The sequence below is a fragment of the Symphodus melops genome (assembly GCF_947650265.1).
Source record: "Symphodus melops genome assembly, chromosome: 17".
In the NCBI taxonomy this organism is placed as follows: Eukaryota; Metazoa; Chordata; class Actinopteri; order Labriformes; family Labridae; genus Symphodus; species Symphodus melops.
In genome coordinates this window covers 6,940,575-6,959,982 of record NC_136707.1, presented here as the reverse complement: position 1 = coordinate 6,959,982, position 19,408 = coordinate 6,940,575, and the positions used below count along the sequence as shown (strand labels likewise).

Sequence of the window (19,408 nt, the reverse complement as noted above, 5' to 3'; positions counted from 1 at the left end):
GCGTGTCTAAACGTCACTTCCGTCATAAATACAACAAATGATAAACCCACCAGTGCTTTAACATGCGCTGCTAAATCGGGCATTTTGATGTTATAACTGTGTTAAAGTCATCTAAAGATTCGACCGGCGCCTTTATCCCACCAGGTCAGTCCACATCCCTTAAAAGCTTGATGGCTGCTGCTCAGTTAAGCCTTTCCCCCACTGTTTTAGCTCTTTCGTTCACTGACGTTTAGCTTTGTCGCTAGCTAACACTGAATAATTGAAACGATAACCATGTGAAGTTGACTTATTTTGACCGGGAAGGCAGTGTTTGGTTTCCCTTCCATGATCCCTGGACAATCCGCGACACTGAAATAAACAATTACTATTCTTAATTTATTGGTCAGGTTGATTTCTAGCCGGGTTAGCCACAGGAAACAGTATCTTGAGGTACTAACATTATTATTTCTTTCTCTTTTGTTCAAGTAAGATACTAGTCGACTTCATTTGAGTCCTCGGCTATTACTGGTGTTTCTTTCTGGATGAAAACAACTGAAGAAAAGTGACCAACACACCATCTGTTATTCATTTTACAAACAATCCAGGGTCCTTTGAATGCACTCTTTGTAATATATTGTTATAAATGACTTCAAGGTCTCATCATGCTCCTGCTTCGACATCCGATATTGAACTTATGTTGTATCAAACTTATGATAAAAACATTGCTGGGTGTCAAAGAGAATGATACTTATATTTTAGTTGCTGGGGATGTAACGATTTACTTAACTCACAATACGATTCACGATACTGAGTTGACATATGATATATGATTTTAATTGGAGAGAATCTGGAGGTGATCGGAGATTCTCAAATATGCTGTCGATTAAACGCTGCATCATGTTGCTTGTGCTGTTTGTGTACTTCCCTGTCGTGTTGTAATATTTGCTCACAGATTTTTTTTTCCTTTCCTTTTTTGTCTTGGGGAAACAAAAATGCTTCCACTGCCGTGATAACACCTGCTTATATACCACCAACCTCCTCTGCTCTACAGCTGCCGACGCTTCACCATACTACTGCCATTCATTTCTCAGAGAACCGATTCGAACCTTGACACCTTTGAATCGATTTTTAACTGCCTCACGATTAATCTTTACATCCCTAGTAGTTGCAGATTTCCCCCCATGCAATCAGTAATATCGGGTATTTGGTAACTTGATAGCTTCTTAAAGTAGTCCCATCTTATGTTACTGTGCACTGGTGTTTCGGGCTGATGTTTGAGAACGATCCAGGTCCTCGTATCAGGCTGTTAATCCTCTAGAGGGAAAGGCCTGTGGTGGATTATTTTGCAATAAAGAAAGGCTATTCATTCCTTTGAGTTTAATTATTTCGCTATTTCAAATGTGCTGTCGTCTAATGCAAGTCTAAAAAAAAAAACTACAACAACAAAAAAAACAACCATCAGCACCTCTCTGTCTTCTCTTCTTCTTCACCAAACAGCATGTAAAAAAAGAGGGGCCCGCCTCTCTTGCTGTCATGACCTCCGCTCCCTCTCCAAACACTTCATCCGTATTATGTCCTGGACACAAGAAATTATTAAAGGGGAATGTCCCACGCCCCAGTGTTCATATGTTGTTGCTGAACCACAAGGTAGTGCATAAGGAGTTAAATCTGTCCTCTTCTTGGTCAGACTGGTGGTGGCAGGTTCATCGCTCATGGAGCCCTCCTCTAAGCCCGGAAACAACCAGGTGGCTGATGTGGTGTTCGTCATCGAAGGGACGGCAAATCTTGGACCCTACTTTGAGTCTCTAAGAAAAAATTACATCCTTCCAGCGATTGAGTAAGAGAACAGAGTCGCTCCCTGTTCGTGTTGGAGCTTTTGGTGTTTATGCTATTGCGTCTAAATTCCGCTGTTTTGTCTATCGTAGATATTTCAACGGAGGGCCTCCAGCAGAAACAGACTTTGGTGGAGATGTGAGTGTTTCCCTCTCCTTTTCACTGATTCTTTTTCAGTTGGTCTCATAATGTTGAAAACGCATTTGTAAGCACTGATGACGGTGAATGTGTTTCTTTGTCCTTCTAGTATGGAGGGACACAGTACGGTCTCGTGGTCTTCAACACAGTGGATTGTGCTCCCGAGTCGTACGTCCAGTGTCACGCGCCGACAAGCTCCGCCTTCGAGTTTGTGTCATGGATCGACAGCATCCAGTGAGAGATCGCCGCAACGTTTTTTCTTCTAACGGGGGGGGGGAAGCACACAGGGTGAGGTCTGAGATGTGAAACCACCCGCTCTGTTGTCCCTCTCAGGTTCATGGGAGGAGGAGCGGAGAGCTGTAGTCTAATCGCCGAGGGACTCTCTGTGGCCCTGCAGCTCTTTGACGACTTCAAGAAGATGAGGGAGCAAATGTGAGGAAGTCTTCACGTTTCACACGACTTTAGACATATATAACTCCCAGCCTGTTTCATACTAGAAGAACATCATCGGTGATGGTGATCATTAATTAGACAATAAGAGCAACACAACCATTTTTAACTTACAAGGTTGTTGCCATTGTTTATCCTTGATAAAGTGCTGACCTTGCAAAATGTTTCCTCAGTGTTCGACGTCAGCCGAAGGTAAAGAACATAAAAGGAGGATGTCGACATTGAATGTGCATAGGACCACGTTTTACTATTTTTGCTTTCTGCCTTCCTTCCTTCCTTCCTTCCTTCCTTCCTTGCCAGAGGTCAGACGCACAAGGTGTGTGTGCTGCTGTGTAACTCTCCTCCTTACCTGCTGCCCGCTGTGGAGAGCGTCAGCTACACGGGCTGCACCGCAGACAACCTGGTGAAAATCATCAGAGACGTGAGTTCTCATCACCACTCTTTGTGCTTAACAGCAACAACAAGAAGTTTGACATATTTTATGGATTGGGTATTTTTCTGTCATTTGTCTCATTTGATTTCATTAAAAGGCACAACATGTTCTCACCTCCTTTTTTTTTTTTTTTTTTTTTTGTCTCCGTTATTTTTAGAGAGGAATTAATTTCTCTGTGGTAGCTCCACGCAAACTGCCTGCTCTGAGGTCTTTGTTTGAACGGGCGTCTCCAGTGGGAGGTGCTGTTGAACCCCATCCAGACTACAGCCAGGACCCCTTCCACATGGTGCTGGTCAGAGGCATCTCGCTTCCTGGTGAGAACGCACGATGTAACACCTCGTCGGTGTGGGCGCTGCTGTGCTCCGACAGTCTGTCCACATCTTTAAACTTTCCTTAGACGAAACATGAAACTGTGTGTTGTACTTTTTAACTAATCTATATTTATTATTCATGTGATATGTTTCTTTTTTCAGCACTTCTTTTTAAACGGTGTCTTTACGTTGTCCCCTTTTTTAATACTACTGATCATGAATTCTCAGTGTTTCAAACCGGAACAATCTCTGATCTTTTATGCATCCGTTTTATCAAAAAGTACCAAAGCTTTCAAACATTCCGATTTTTAATCATATATATTAAACTGTAAATTGATTTTTTTAAAGATTCATTGTGGGCTGTTTTTGCCTTAGTGGTAGAGATTGAATGGTGGATAGAGTTAAAAATCAGGAAGAGGGAGAGAGTGGGGAATGTCATGCGGGAAAAGGAACCACCGGTTGGATTTGAACCCGTGCCACCTGCTTGGTACAGTACAGCCTTCTTACATGGAGCGCGTGCGCACTAACCACTAGGACAGATAGATAAATAGATACACTTTATTAAACCAAAGCTGGGAACTTGGGGAAATACCAGCAGCCCTGTGTTGTCATAATTTTAACAAAAGGTTTGCTGCAGCCAAAAGAGGGAATTGACACAATATTTGGTGCGTTTGTGTTGCTGCAGTATTGAAGAAGGCATCAATATCATATAGATTTTATTTATTTATTTTTCTGGAATTGTGTCAAAGTAAAAAGAATCTGATATCGTGAGAACTGCCGAGTCAGCGAGCCGCAGCAGTGAGTGCACATAAAAGCTTTTATTTTGGAAAATGCCTCATAAATCCATTGAGACGTAATTACACGAGAGAGAAAGGACACAGGAGTTGTTTTTATTCTCGCAGACTGTGGCATTATTTATAATAAGTAATGTGTTGTATGTGGAACAATGCAGGGAAGTGTAGTGTAGTTCCTCCTGATAAGTCTCCAGACACACTGTTGGTCGGATGTGACACCACTTTTTGTGTGAATTAGTTTTCGGGCTCAAATGAACACGAGTAAAGCTGGCATGAATGTTATTACCTGTGTCTGCATCTTTTGTGTCTGTGCTTTTATCCTGACGCGCAAATTACCTTTTTCATCATTATGTTAGCGCTCGGGTTCTTCCTCCACCGTCGACGGTTCTGTCTATTTTTTCTTCTGTCAGATTTATTTCTCATATCAGTTTGTGCAGCTCTCTGTAATTACATCCCTTCCGATGTACTTTGAAGACGCTCGTTGCCAGTCTCACGTGTTCAATGCTGCTGGAGATATAAAAAAAATCACACAATTGTACTCTAAGAAGATTATGAACCCAGGTTCCTCCTGAGTTGGCGGTGGATTAAATAAAGACCATTTGAGCTGCTCCTAATGGTTCCTCCTACACTTTATTTTTTTTTTGCGAGTAGGAGGGAATTCCTGGTAAATGTTTCTAATCCTCGACTTTTAGAGGAGAACTATCTAGCTCCTGCATTACTTACAGAGCACTCTTCAATTCACATCTCAACACTGTCTGTCTCCAGTTTCCTCAGGTGTAGGTCCTGGGCCGCTCAAACCTGTCCTCCCCCCTCAGCCTAACAGTCAGCCTCTTGGTGGAGCGTCGCAGCCCCCTCCACCCATCAATGCAAACCACCCTTACCAGGTAACCAGCCACACAGGGCTGTAAGGCTTCCTGTTCCTGTCGCCTGCTTTTGGCTCAGTTTCAGACACTCGTGTTTCTGTTTGCTCCCTGACTTGTTTTCTAAGCGTCGCCTTTTCTTTTTAATCTGCTTGCTGACAGAATCCGGCCGCCATGAGTGCTGCTCAGGTGGCTGCACAGATGGCCGTGGAGGCAGCGAACAACCAGAAGAGTCGCTGTAAGTCACTGTTTCTGTTAGCGAGGCTTTTAGCTGTTGTGTCTACGTGACTGTTTTCTCTGTGTGAGACGATCTGAGCGTCTTACAGTGAGGCTTAATGCTCTTTTGTTTGTCGAAAAATAATCTTCAGAATGGCTTTTCATTATCTCAAGACCTCATGGTTGTTTTTTTCCTGTATTCTTTTTTTTTTTTTTGAATCTCCGGACGTGTTCCTGTCCCTCTTCCAGTCCCAGGAATGGTCAGTCAAGGTCCTCCGTTCACAGGTCAGCCGAGCATCCCATCGGTCCCCGGGGTGAAGCTCAATCAGCTCAGCATATCGACAGTCACCACGGGGACACAGCCCCTGATGCCACAGCAACAAGTTCCTCCCAATCAGCAGCAACCAGTCCCGCCCCCAGGGCAGCCCGTGCCCAATCAACAGCAGCAGCAGATGCCACCTCAGCAGCAGCCCCTAGCGAATCAGCCCACAGTGCCTTCAGCCCAGCCCAACATGGTAAACTTCATATTTCATCTTAAAAAAAGAATCAGTCAAAAAAAAACAAACATCTTATTTCATCACATTGATAAAAAAAAACAACCTTCTTTCCCACTGCTTTGGTGATATATATGTGAAAACTGTGGAGGAGGTGTTAAAGCACGTTTAGGTAACTGTAGCTTTCTTCAGAAACTTCAAGGAAACATCAGCTCAAATCTCACATCTGTTAAAATAAAGTCAGCTTGGAGTAAGAGGAAGGAAGATGTTCCCTCTCAAAGTGAACACAAACCCTTGACTCACTACTCAAAGGATCACTAACTTAGAAACAATTAAATATACAGTCAAAAAGTTGTGATTCTTTCGCAGGGAGTCCATGTTGCTTTACGTTACCAAAGACCACAAATGTTGATTTCACTCACTGGTTTTTTGTTACCAGTATTCCCATCATGTTTTTCTTGTGCGTCTCTGTTTTCAGATTTTTGCACATATTGTTTATTGTTGTTGCGAATGAACCTCCAGGGCCGTCGCTTTGTACCATAACCTCATCATCATTATTTCTACATCACTAGTGACAGAATAGAGTTTGAAAGTGTGCAGGCTGAGTGACCATCGAGTCCTCTCGAAAAACAGAATGCACGTATCCCGAAGGAAGCTGCAGACGATGCAGGGAGCGTCGTTATCTAAGGAACAGACACGCCTCTTCCCGGACAAGCTCGCTGACGAGCTCATTTCAAAGTTCTTACCAGCTCTGTTTAACGCATTATACGTCATGTTAGAAAAATAACTTCATCTTGTTTTGTGTTAAAAATGGATTCATGATACTTTCACATAAAAGGCCAAAGGAGGCTGTCAATATGTGTTTAACATAAACCAGTTTGGATAAAGTTTAAATACAATCTAACATTTTTTAACTTAAACCAGTTTTGTCCGTCTTTGAAAATGAACTTCGAGATCTGGACTGGAAACATTGTGCCATGATGACTAACATCAGGAGTTTTGGGATACTGACTTTACATTTGAAGAAACAAGCTGTAATCTGCTGCCAATCCACGTAGACCTCAGAGAAACAAAGAGTTTGACAAGAGTTTGACTCTTTGTTTCACTGGCAGCCAGTGAAAGGAGGCCAGTACTGCAGAGCCGCATCTTCTCACTGCTCGTGTTTTGATCTTCACTCGCTGCAGGCAAACTGTGGATGACTGACTGACTCCCACATACAGAGAGATACAGACATCTAAATGTGAACTAATAGTAGCACTTACGACTGAATCCAACAGACTAAAACAGATATTTAGATTGATTCAGTGAGAACAGAACTGCTAAAGACGGTCAAAGAAGGTATTTGATTGTTACCGACCAATGACAGCCTCTGGTTGGTCAACAGGGTTTTGATGTTTAAACAATTTAAGTTATGTTTTGCATAATGGCCATTGGACACAGACCAACATTATGATGTTACGAAGAGGAAAAAAAAAAAAAGCGGAAAAAGCACTCAGCTGAGGTCGGGATTTGTTATTCCTATCAGGTTGTAAACACTATCAGGGTTTGAATCAGGTCGATCTTTTCTCATGTAAGTGTCCCTGCTTGTGTGAGGAAGCAGAAGAGCCCGGCTTTAATCGGCACTGCGTAACACCAGCAGCCTCACAGCTCAGTTTGCAGTCTAACACAGTGTCTGAAGTCTCATATCAAAACGAATTTTATATGTCTGCGCTTACTGTCACATCAAAACAGGACCACGTTCCCTTTCCCTAGAAAGTCACTGTGGTGGCAGTCCATGTTGGCTTCATTTGTACATGTCATTCATTCACTACTTTCTTCAGCAGCACAACATCCTAATGTAAAGGTGTAAACTTGAGTGTTTTAAGTCATTTGTTACTTTGTGTTTTTTTCCTTATACATCTTTTTTCCAAACTGGTCAAGGTTCTGTTCTGCTCTTAAATCTTTCCATGTAACATCCTCACTGCTTTTATTTCCTTGACAGGCTGTTGTGTCTGGAGCTCCAGGCAATGCGAATCCCATTGGACAGCCGCAAAGTGTGGCCAATAAGATTGTGGCTTGGACCGGCGTTCTGGAGTGGCAAGAGGTAACATTCACAATAAAGACCGAGTTTGAATGAATGCAGAGTGGCAGGTGGTGTAAAGCAAGGTTATAAAACGCTGTCGTAGACATAAAGCTTTTTAGTGGTTAGTGTTTAAACCCCATAATGTCTCAACCAGTTAGAAGTCAAATGTCTGCATTGTGGCTGAGCTTGAAGCTGTCTAAGTTCAGTGAGGGCCAGAAGTTTACCACTAAGGGACATTTACTTTGTAGCTATCCTAACAGGAGTGAGAGGAGAAAAAGACTACAGCTAGCAGCTAATTAGCTTAGCTTAGCATAACAAATGGGGAAAGAAAAAAAAAAGAAATACTTAGCCTTTTCACAACGGAGAGAAAATCTGCATATGGACTCAACTTCCCACAATACCTCACTTTCCTCACTATAAATTTAGAAACAAGATGTAAAATGTAATTGGTTAGCATTAGGGGTCCGGTCTGTGGATTTTGTTACCTTTAGCAGGACCATGCTAGCTGTTCTAATGTCTTCCTGTCTTAGCTTCGACTTTAAAGCTGTTGGAGACTCTAACCCAGCTCTCTGTAGTGATCCAGACATTTTAAGGGTAATCAGTTTAAAGTAGTCAGTTCTATTTGACATATTTTCAAACTTTCAAACTTTAAACAAAAAAGATATAAATGTATTTCCAAAAGTCAAACTGATAAAAAAAAAAGTCAAGCTGATTGCTCAGCTCATAACAGTCTCATGTCAGAAAGCTGAAGTCCAATCAGAACCTTCAAGAACTAGAATGGTGATCATCATATTTGTGAGTCTTAATAACTTCCTGTCATTGATTATTGCACAGTAGAATTAATAGCACATCGGTTAAGTGTCATACGGCTATTGGCTTCTCTCAAGGTCAAATCATGGAGTGTACAGTTTCATTGCTTAGTCAGGAAAACACACGGCTAATGGCTTAAATGCGACACTCACAAGGCCCTCAAGTGTTTGTGTTTGTTGGACAGACTTGGGTCGATGGCCTCCATCGACTACAGTCCCCCCCCCGTTTGTCAGAATGATCAGAGTCGGTTAAATTGACGGGGAAACGTGTGGGAGGCTCTAAATCTTGTCTCTGAGATGAGGAGCATGAAAGATTGCTCTTAATCTACCGTTTCCTCCTTCACTGCACTCATTAGCCTTTCAACTCTGGGGTTACTTTGGAGAAAGGTTGCTGATCATTTTTATTTAATTTTATTTCCAGATCCACGCCTAAGGTCTATATATTGGATTGTTTTGTTTGTCTACACCTCATCCTTTTGATTCCCTGCAGTAACAAGCCCAGGAAACAAACAGCCCATTTGTCTTTGAGGGTCAAGTACAATACATTCGTAATGGACAGCACAGGGACGACAGTCGTCCTTACTAATATGTGATTGATTGGTCATTGATCCTGTATTGACGCCCCCCCCTCCCCCCCGGAGTGGGATTGCTATATCGATGTGCTTAGAAAGTCGTTCTTTTTTCCCCCCTCTCTTTCCTGACGTTTGGCTGGTGAGGAGGTTTTCTGTAGGTCTTTAAAAGTCCATCTATTCATCTTGTTTTAATTGCTTGTTCTGATTGGGGTCAGAGTTGAGAGAAAGGTTGAGCAGGGCACCCTGCCATGAGTTTCTCCTCAGCAATATGCTCCGACTGCTCAAGGACAGATGGAAGGTTTAACCCCTCAGCATGTCGTGGGTCTTCCCTGGTGTCTCCAGCTGTTTAATACCCAGATCACATTGAGAGAGATTCGGAGGGGGGGGGGCATCCCTACATGAACCAAGTCAGCTTTATTTCAAGAGGAATTCCAATCGTTTGAAACCTGAGCCCTGTTTTTACATATTTTGATATCTCAGTGACTTAAGCCGCATTTCCACCAAATAGTCCGGTTTGGTCCAGTTCGATTCTGTAAATCCTCAACTTGCTTGCGTTTCAACTACCAACCGTACCTTTATTTGCTGAGCTGAGTTAAAGCCAGGTGGAGATAGCTGCGTCAGATATGAAACAGTTCGACACCATAGCAGCCCAACACAGTGTAGCCAGTGTAGTACGAGCACGGGCACAGAACATGGACAGCCTTCCATTATCCCCAAATCTTAGAGTGTAGTGGTTTTATTCGATAATCCGTGAAGTTGTCGTTTTGTTATTTGTGTTCTCTGATATGTTGATTCGATTCTGCACGTCCTCTTTTTTTTATTTTGATTTGAAATCAGCCTGTCTCGTTAACTGATCACACTTCATCACAACGTTATACAGTAAGTGATTAGTCCTGGAGCAGTGGGAGTGTAGGCCAGTGGAGGAATGAGGGGGAGATCATGGGATCATGCTTCAGCACAGTGTGGGACCAAGTGTGATGGCGCCCTTAAAGGTCAGCACCCATAAGACAGGCTGTGATGGCTATAGCGGGTAAACATTTGTGGCAAATTCCCCTGTATAACGGACACCCGCTGAAGGTGTTTGGCGCACTATGTTTGCTCAAAGTGTCTGCCGGTGTCCTCATTCACAGTAAGACATCTTTCATCTCCTCTGGGTCTCCTCGGGGTGTTTTTAAAACTCCTCTTTTAACATCTGTCTTTTTTGTTGTGCGACCTCCCTTTTCTCTCTATATCACCCGTCCAGAAGCCGAAAGCCTCTTCCATGGATTCAACCACCAAACTGACGCGCTCCCTGCCATGTCAAGTGCACGTCAACCAAGGAGAAAATCTGTGAGTAGCCGCACACACACACACCACGGTTGAAGACTTTCCACTTCGTAGTGTGTGTGTTTCTCTCATTTCATGCCGTCGATGTGTCTCCCGAACAGAAACACAGACCAGTGGCCGCAGAAGCTCATCATGCAGCTGATTCCACAGCAGCTCCTGGTGAGACTTGTGTCAAAGTGTTGTGCTGACTTATGTTTGAATGACGCAGCACTAAAGTGCCCCTTCTCTTTCCGCAGGCCACCTTAGGTCACCTCTTCAGAAATTCCCGAATGGTTCAGTTTCTCTTCACCCACAAAGACATGGAGTCGCTGAAAGGCCTGTACCGCATTATGGCCAATGGTTTTGTGAGTGTTTTTTCGGAGCACTTTCTACTTCCCCGTGCCTTTTTAAGTGTTTATTCCCTCCATGCCTCCGAACGTATCCATCATTTAGTGCAGCTCGAGTGGCATCAGAGTTCAGGTTCCGGTAGTTTGATTGAAAGTGAAATGTTTTGTTGCAGTGTGGTGGTATGGACTCTAGAGGGGGTTCCAGGCCGTACCTTTCAGAAATATGCAGCCGATCACATGTCAGGTCTTTTTATTGGAAACATGCTTTACCAGTCCAGACACAAACAAGTTTAGTAAAATGACACAGGGTTTGATGAGTTAATGCCATTGAGAAAAATCGGAGGCACTTTTTGCCTTCCATAGATTTACAGCAGGTTTTTTTTTTTTTTTTTTTAAATACCGTTTTCATTCTATTTATAAAACGTACATATTCTTGATGGCTAAAATGACCTCGGGAGAAGGTCATTTCCCCAAGCCCGTGTCAAGTCCAGTCAAGGTCCTAATCCGACCCCTGTGACCCTCCCCGCAGGCCGGCTGCGTCCACTTCCCGCACACCACGTCGCCCTGTGAAGTGCGGGTGCTGATGCTGCTCTACTCCTCCAAGAAGCGAATTTTCATGGGCCTCATCCCCAACGACCAGAGCGGCTTCGTCAACGGCATCCGGCAGGTCATCACCAACCACAAGCAGGTCCAGCAGCACAGAGCGGTGAGTGGTGAAGGAGGGAGAAGGAGGTGGAGGAGGTGGTGGGGAAGAGAGGAAGGCTTCAGAGTAGATGGCGGGGGGGGAGGTGATAATGAGGAGGCATTATCAAGGAGCACCCGGGAATTGAGGTGTATTGTTTACAGCATTAAGGTGCATTGCTATTGACATTTCATTTAGCGAGCCGAGTATCTTCACAGCAGCCACTAACGGCTCTCGCTCTAGTTGAGGCTAATGGAGCTAGCATTAGCTATATTCTCACTGCAACATTAACACTCATTATCTGTGGTTAAGGGAGGGGAGTGATTGGTGCAGGACACGCGTACTCTTTCTGTGAAATCACTGCGTCCTCCAAACTGTGTACATAACGTCCTTTTATTAGGTTGCATTAATACCCTGCGTTAGCATGCTCTTTCAGTTTGACAGCTTTAAAGCTTGTCGTTATACATCCAGTGTGTCCACTTTATGAGTTGCACCATATGAACAATCTAATGCAGTCTGAAACAACGTTGTGCCATAAAGTCTGTTCTGTGACGCCCGTCATTGTCTCTTCTAACGCTGTCAGGAGGTGTTAATGAAATGATGTGTTTGCACTAACGTCACACCTTGTCACGCTGTTATCACTGGACTGCGTTCTGTGTTCCTCTCATGCGTGGAACAAAACACGTGACGGTAAGAACGCTAACAACTTTCCTCATGAACAAAGATGTCGAGGGATTTGTCCGTTTTGGGGTTTTTTTTCGACAGCGTCGCTAAAGCACCAACATTAGAAACGTCTAGAAGGTGGAAGTTGTGGCTGAGCTTGTTGTGTTGAATTTGGAAACACGACACTGGAGAACTTTGTTTATATATTACTGTTGTTTTAAAAGAATAATAAAAAGTACAGGAGGTAAAGTTGTGTAACACAGCGAAAACAAGCGGCAAAATGAGGCCAATTTTTTTTTTCTGTTGTGATTTCCAAAACGGTACGTGTTTTCCATAGTCATGCGCCTAGCTGCTCCTACTCGCAGCCTGACGCTAGGTTGACTGAAAGTTAGGCCGAGACAGGAAGTCCAGCACGGCGGCTTCTGCCGATAAGCGCGCAGTAACAGATGGCTGATGTCACATTTGCTGTCTATGGAGAAAACGTAGCGGTAAATTAAAGCAGCCACAGAGTGAAGATCAAAGACCAGAGTGGAATCTTGTGGAGTGGATAGAATTTCTTTTTTAAATCTTTGACAAGAGAAAAAACAAGCAATTTCAGAGTTCAACAGACTGTGGGTGATTTTTACAAAGAAAAAGAAGAAAAAAGAAAAAACATCAATCTATCCAGTTACACAACTGCGGATGTCACCAGCTCTATTCCAGCCTTCTTGGTGTACAGTGTAAATGTCGTCTTCACAGTTCTCGTCAGGCTGGAAGAACATCATTCAAAGTATTAAGTCTTCACACACTTCTGTCATGTTTGCTCTCGTTCCTGAACGTGAAGAGTTGTGCGCTGTTGAATTTTTCAGCGCGATCTGCGCCGTCGTTAACATTAGATGACATGCTGTAGGAGCGGGGACAACCTTCAGGGACAGGGTGAAGAAGTCCCAAAGACTTCCCCGCCTCGGTGGTGAAGCTGGACCGGTTGTCGCCGCCGAGTTCATTGTGGGTTACAAACAACTTCCTCTGCTCACATGTCATGAAAATTTCACTGCCCCCGCGCGCGTTCTCTTGCCTCGTCGTCTTCCCTGGAGACCGCCTGATTTAAAATGTGTCCTCTGGATTAGCCGTCTTTTCCATCGCAGGGCTCGGCTTCAGCTTGTGCAGCCTGCAAAGGAGGAAACAATGCTGCATCCAATTGTAGAGAAAGCACTATGTCTCCATTTAAAATTCAAGCCTGCTGTCAGCCTTACATGACTTGGATCACTACTGCTCCTCGCATTCGGCACTCATCGGTTGTGATAGCGCTTGTTTGCTCACCCAGCTAACTCCATGTCCTCTCGGAAGAGCGACGGCGCTATATGCGACTCCCGAGCGCCGTGTTTATGAGCATCAGGGCATTTAGAGAAAGCAGACATCATGAAATTGTAATGAAGATTTTATTTTTATTTTTTTTATCATCCCATGCTGCGTTGCTTATAGAGAAGCACAACAGCAAATCTTAATGTAATTAAAATTTCAATTCGGACCAGAAGTTCAGATTTCTCTGTGCAAATCCGTTGAGTGGCTTTTGTTTGTTCTGTTCAGCAAGTCAAAAAAAACAAAAAAAGTTTTTCCTAGAAAAAGAGCTCTAAATCTTGATCTGGGATTTTACAAGACACAGGGTTAAAGACTGGAACTAAATCATAGATGGGACAAAAGAGAGAGAGAGAGAGAGAGAGAAAAGAAGATGCTCTGTACGCTTCCTCAGAAGAGCCGAACTGCGTCTTTCTTTCTGTTACTGCCAGTCAGAAAACATAACCTGCATTAGCCAAATCCTGCGGTGTTTCTCAGATTCAGCAGGATGGATAAGTGAAGGTGTTTTTCCATCACACTCTAGTTAATAATTTGTGCTCAGTGGAGGGGACGGAACACCCTCGTTTCCTCCTCGTCTCTCCCTCCGTGTGGAAACACGGCACCTGCAGAGGACTGCTAACTGCTGCCAGCTTCAAAATCTGCCCTTTCTGAGCTGTCAGTCTCTTACTGGGATTTTTTTTCTCCCATGTCAGGGGCTGTCTTTAGGAATAAAAAAAATTAGAGTTTGAGGGAATATGATGTACACTAAATGTGGATGATCAGAATCTAGCTAGCAGGTGTGTGTCGGACATGTCACCCGGTTAACTTTTAACTCTGATTTAAATAAAGAAAAGGAAGAAGAAAAAAAAACAGCGTGATGGATACTGATGGGTTGAATAATATAAATGTCCCTAAAGCTGAATCTATCAACAGACTGGATAATATTAACGCAGCATATCACGGCCGTGGTTCTGATCTAACAGACAACACTGAGACTCTGTGCAGGCTGAAAGATAGACAATTTAATGGTCGGTGTGAAGCCATTATATACAGCACAACAGATGTCACAAATTCCTTCCCACTTTAGATATTTCTATACATGGTATGAAGAATCACATTACCTTTACTCTTTAAATGTCAAACCTCTATTTGAGGAACACTTCATCATTCTACTGTCAACCGAGGCCATACATTATGCTTTTGTGATACCTCATATAACGTGTTTCTCTTCAAATATAGTCATATCTTCTCAGAATAAATCGTGGTCTGCTAACAGCAAAGTCATCTCTACAAGATGTAACCAAACTGAACGTATTCACAGAAATTTGTACTATCAGATACTGTATGGGACTTTCTTTCTTCTTTTTACTCCCCACTTTGCTAATGGCTTTAGTCATCAAGCTTGAGTTTGTTTTAAACCGTGGAATCCAAAATAGCAAACACAGCAGCAGGTGGTGCTTCAAGTGTCATCGTGTCCCCGTTTTTTTTTTTTTTTGCTTTTCGTTACCAGACTCTCGAGCAAAGAAAGCGAGTGTTTGGTTTTCAGCCCGACGCTCTCAAGGTTGTTAACACAGTAAACATCCATTACACGGGGAGAATATGTCGACTGAAGATATAGATAATGGATTCATTTGAACAGTGCAAAAAAAATAAATAAATAGCCAAACGTCAGAGTGTGAGCGAAGAGTGAGCACAGGGTTCTGGGTCTTTTAAATGAGAGGGGGGCGGGAGGGGGGGGGGTTTCCAAAACTATCTGACCAACCAATCAAAACACAGAGTGAAAGAGGATCCCGTGAGTCTTCATCTGAGGAAGGTAATTGCTTGTTATGAAGTGAACGAAGCTTCAGCTCATCCTGAGAACACTGTGCGCTGATCATTTTGTCCTTTATCGCTCACTTTGAATATGCTTTCCCTCAAAGATGTGTTTCTTTGGGGCCATTACAACTAATAACGGCAACCAATTACATTTTGACGCGCTCACCTGGACTTTAAGCACAACTGTTCACTAATTCATCCCGCGATATAAACTATTGAGTGTTCCTCACAGACTGAACACAGGCTCTCTGACCTGTTGAAGAGCGTCTGAAGGGATCTTTAACTCACCAAGCAGGTCTTTTTTTTTTTTTTTTTTTTAATCTTGCTGGAAACTTGAATATTTCATGACATTTTGCAGCAAGTTAAACTGAAGAATCCTGAAGGGTTTAGATTTGGATTGCAGACAAAATGTTGGTCTTGAAAACAGCAGCTGTGCTGTTTTTTTTTTTGTTTTTTTTACAGTTCAGAAAAAGGATGCATCTTAAAGTGAAAGTGATGCATGACATGTGAGATGTCCAATAAATAACCCCAGACAGCCGTGTTTTCATGGTCGTACATTTGGTGTCTGTACTGTTAAACTTACAAACAAGGAACCATCTGCTGTGTTTAAAAAAACTTCTCTTCTGTTTAATTCAACTTTGAAAGGTCGTTGCTTTTTAAATGGTTCTCCCCTGTGTGTCGACCTGTTAGATGAGGACTGAAACAAAAAGTCAAAGTGTTTGTACTGGCGGAGTGCAGAGGTTTTGTGACGCTTATGTCTTCTGCAGCAGTTAGGTGGAGGTGGCGGTCCCATGCAGCCCGGTCAGGTTGCCCCCAACCAGAACTTCCTCAACAGGCCCGCTGGCCCCATCCCCGTCTCCCATGGCAACGTCCAGCAGCAGGTAACTGATCGGACTCTGTGCTGTCATGCCTGCCTGTGTTTCCCTCTCACACTGCCTGGGTTTGACACTTTTACTGCCCCGCTGATCTCTGCATGCCTGACTGCTAACCCTTTCCTCCACTGTCCTCCTTTTTCCCCCCCCCCTCCACACTTCCACCAATCCCCCCCTTCTACCTCCTCCTTCCTCTATCATATCTGTCCTGTGTGCAGTCTGTGGTGGTGGGCATGCCTCCTGTTAGTCAGGTCTCTATGATGGAGGAGCAGCAGAGGCAGAACAACATGGTGAGACCTCAAAGCAACATGTGATCAGGGTGTCCACAGGTACCTCGCTGAAATCAAACAGGATCTCCTTCACCTGTCCCTGATCAGTAATATGAATCAGGATGGAATGAAGTCGACTTTGTCCGATATCAGACACCTCCGATTTTTCTGGAAACATCGTTTTTAACCACTCTGTAGTGATTGTTTTATTGTGTATTTATTATGTATTCTACATAAACACTGACCGAGTGTCACACCCGGCTCACTGCGGGTGGATGGAGAACTTCCTCCCAGCATGCGTTTGTGTCACATGCAGCATGCACATTGAAAACAGAGATGCATATGTTTCATGATTAACATGCATGTTTAAGTTTGTTTGATATTTTTGTTGAGGAGGGGCTGTTTGCACCAGGTAAGGGGCTTCTCTCCTGATATGCAGCTCCACTAGAATCCTTCTGACCGCTTGTACACTCGGAGGCAGTTTTTCTGTTTGAAAATTGTACAGCTTTGTAAGACATCTTTGACTTTCTTTCAGATGTCGATGAGAGCAGCCGGACCAGCCAATCAGCAACAGCCTGTCGGCGGCGCTCCACCCAACCAGGTCGCACAAGGCGGACAAGCCCAGCCCCAGGGTCCCATTCTGCGCCTCTCAAATCCAGGAGCCAATCCGCAGCTCCGCAGCCTTCTCCTCAGCCAACAGCAGCCAGTAAGAGAGTCCGGCAGCATGTCCCACAAGTGACGGTCCTCTCCTCCTTTTCCTCTGAAGATAATCCTGATGTCTCTTCTGTCCCTGTGTCTCCGCAGCAGGGCGGGGTGTCTCACATGCCCGGCATGATGTCTCACCAGGGACTAGGGCAGCAGTTGGTCCATCAGGCACCAGGAGGGGGGGCTCAAATGCAGGGCCAGTGGAGGCAGCCATTGGCAGGTCAGCAAGCAACCCCCCACTGAGGTGGAGGAGTTCAGAAAACATGTGATTAGAGGCGACATGACACCTGAGAATATAGGTCTCGAAAAATACTCGGTGATGGTGGAAAAAGTTTGAAAACTAAAAAAGTACGAGAAGATGAGTTCTTTTTCGTTCCACACATCTGTAAAGTCAGAATGTCACTAACCACACTACATGTTGGTTATTTCTCCTTCTGGTAAGTGTTGTTTTTTGGTCACATGCTGCCTTTATATCTGACAAAGATCACGTTGCAGAAACTTTCTTTTTTGTGTGAAATATTCCTTCTGAGTGTTCCTGCTTTTTTTTTGAGAGACTCGATTGTAAAAGTTAAGAGAACTTTTGGTGCATGAATATATTGATGTACAGCTCTAGAATGAAAGGACTCCGTCACTTCGGGGGGGAGGGAATAATTAATTTTTAAAGGCAGTTCCAATTAGAAAAATCAAAGTGCACTGATGACTTTCACTCTGAATGCAGGTGGGTTTTATAAGGCCTGCTGGTTGCTGATCGTGTTTTGACACATGATTCACACTGAATACCTTAAAGTCTTCTTTTTCACACATCCTCGAAGCAAACTGATACATCGCTTTTCTCCTGGGTTAATGGCTTATGAGAGAGAGAGAGAGAGAGAGGGAGGGAGGAATGACATGCAGGGAAGGATCCACAGGTCGGATTGGAAACCCAGGCTGCCCGTCTCGAGGACCATGGCCTCTGTACATGGGGCGTACCCGTTCACCACCAGGCCACCGACATCCTCCGTCCTTGTCTGTTTGAGATCATCTTAAGGCTAGCTTTGAATTTCTGACAAACTAATGTAGGAATGTGTTCAGTTGAACGGTTGAACACACCGCAGGGCATTTATTCAAGAACTTAAACATTTCAAACCACTGGGGCACGTTGATTTTACTCCCAAATTCCAATTTACTTGTTGACCTCAGAAAGAAAATGGCTTCAGGGGAGAAAAGAGGGAAATGCAAAAAGAAGATGTGATTTTGAAAGCGAGTATGAGGGGGAAAAGTGATTCATATTCTGTATCCATTTGAAACCAAATAAGATTTGTAGAAGCAAAAAATGACTGTTAAATGGTTATTTTAACTCCAGATCTCTTTGTACTAACTCAATCTTTAATTTCAGTAAATAGACTCTAAACTGAGCTCGAAGCTTTCTAAAGAAAAGTGCACAAATGAGCAAAATGACGGTGCTTGTTTATTTGTTCTCCCGGTCCTTATTTAAAGTCGGACTTTTCATCAGTGCAATTCCCCCCTTTTCTAAATGTCTTACTCTCTCTCCCCAACCTGTGTGCAGGTCAGATCCTGATGTCTGGAGGTCAGAGAGGTGCTGTTCCCCAGCCTGGGATGCCCCAAGTCTCCAGTGTCATGGAGGATGAAATCCTCATGGACTTACTCTGAGCGAGCGTGCTGGACTCTGGAATAGATTTTATTTTATATATATTTTTTTTTTTAGTTGAATCTTGGCAGCCTTTTTTTTTTTTTTTTTTTGCCAGTTTGGACACATGCATCCGCTCGGTTGCTTTATTGCTACAAATGTTCAACATAATTAAGGAACAAATCATCCTCTTTTCACGGGACTGAGCAGCTGAAGTTAATTAAGGGCAGACAATGCGAGCATTAGTTTTTCATGTAAATGGTCAAACCGACAGCACGCTAATCCTCCACTCTGAAGAAGCCAACCAGTGGAAAGAGACAATTATGAAAAACCTCGTGCAAACTCCACTTTTCTATACATTGTATCATTGACATATGAAATACTGCTTTTTTTTCCTTTTTAATTAAGATTTTACATGTTCTGTTTCATTTGTTGCTGTTTTTTAAATCATGGTCAAGTTGTTTTATTTGGATAAAATAAAAGAAGGAGCATAGATTTTTTTTTTCTGTGTGAAGAGGTTTTTGCGCTTGTGATGGCCAGCCAAAGTCTTCACAGACCTGCGTCCCGCTGTGTGACTGCAGATTGGACCCGTAAGGTGAGAGAGCGCTTGAAATAGACACTGTAATAGATAGTTCAGTGTCTTTTTCTGCCAAATAGTGTCACAGTGTTAATTTTAACTACTCCAATATGTCGTGGAACCATAGAGAGCCGTCTTGTGCCAAGTAGTCCTACCAGATGGCATCAGTTGGCCATGCTTCCATTGGCATAACGTACAATCAGGCTGACCGCATGCGCACATGGATCACACTGCACATGTATGCCCACAGTGTGCTCTCTGAACGTGCAGGCACCAAGTTT

At 43.5% G+C, this 19,408-nt stretch overlaps 1 protein-coding gene across 5 annotated transcripts; it reads left to right on the top strand.

Annotated features, from left to right (window-relative positions):
- On the top strand, positions 1–19,045 carry med25 (mediator complex subunit 25). 5 transcript variants are annotated; one of them, XM_079366587.1, is made up of 20 exons: positions 1–144; positions 1,667–1,816; positions 1,905–1,950; positions 2,060–2,184; positions 2,284–2,382; positions 2,701–2,821; positions 2,991–3,147; positions 4,704–4,822; positions 4,961–5,036; positions 5,264–5,529; positions 7,490–7,591; positions 10,198–10,280; positions 10,379–10,436; positions 10,514–10,621; positions 11,133–11,309; positions 15,845–15,958; positions 16,168–16,239; positions 16,754–16,924; positions 17,023–17,143; positions 18,470–19,045. In XM_079366587.1, the coding sequence occupies exons 2-20, from the start codon at positions 1,692–1,694 to the stop codon at positions 18,571–18,573; spliced, it is 2,244 nt and encodes a 747-aa protein (XP_079222713.1). In that variant the 5' UTR covers positions 1–144; positions 1,667–1,691; the 3' UTR covers positions 18,574–19,045. The 5 variants fall into 5 exon arrangements, with proteins under 5 accessions (XP_079222713.1, XP_079222712.1, XP_079222711.1 ...); XM_079366586.1 differs by having other exon boundaries at positions 2–144; positions 10,195–10,280; positions 15,848–15,958; XM_079366585.1 differs by having other exon boundaries at positions 2–144; positions 10,195–10,280.
- The last annotated feature ends 363 nt before the right edge of the window (positions 19,046–19,408 follow it).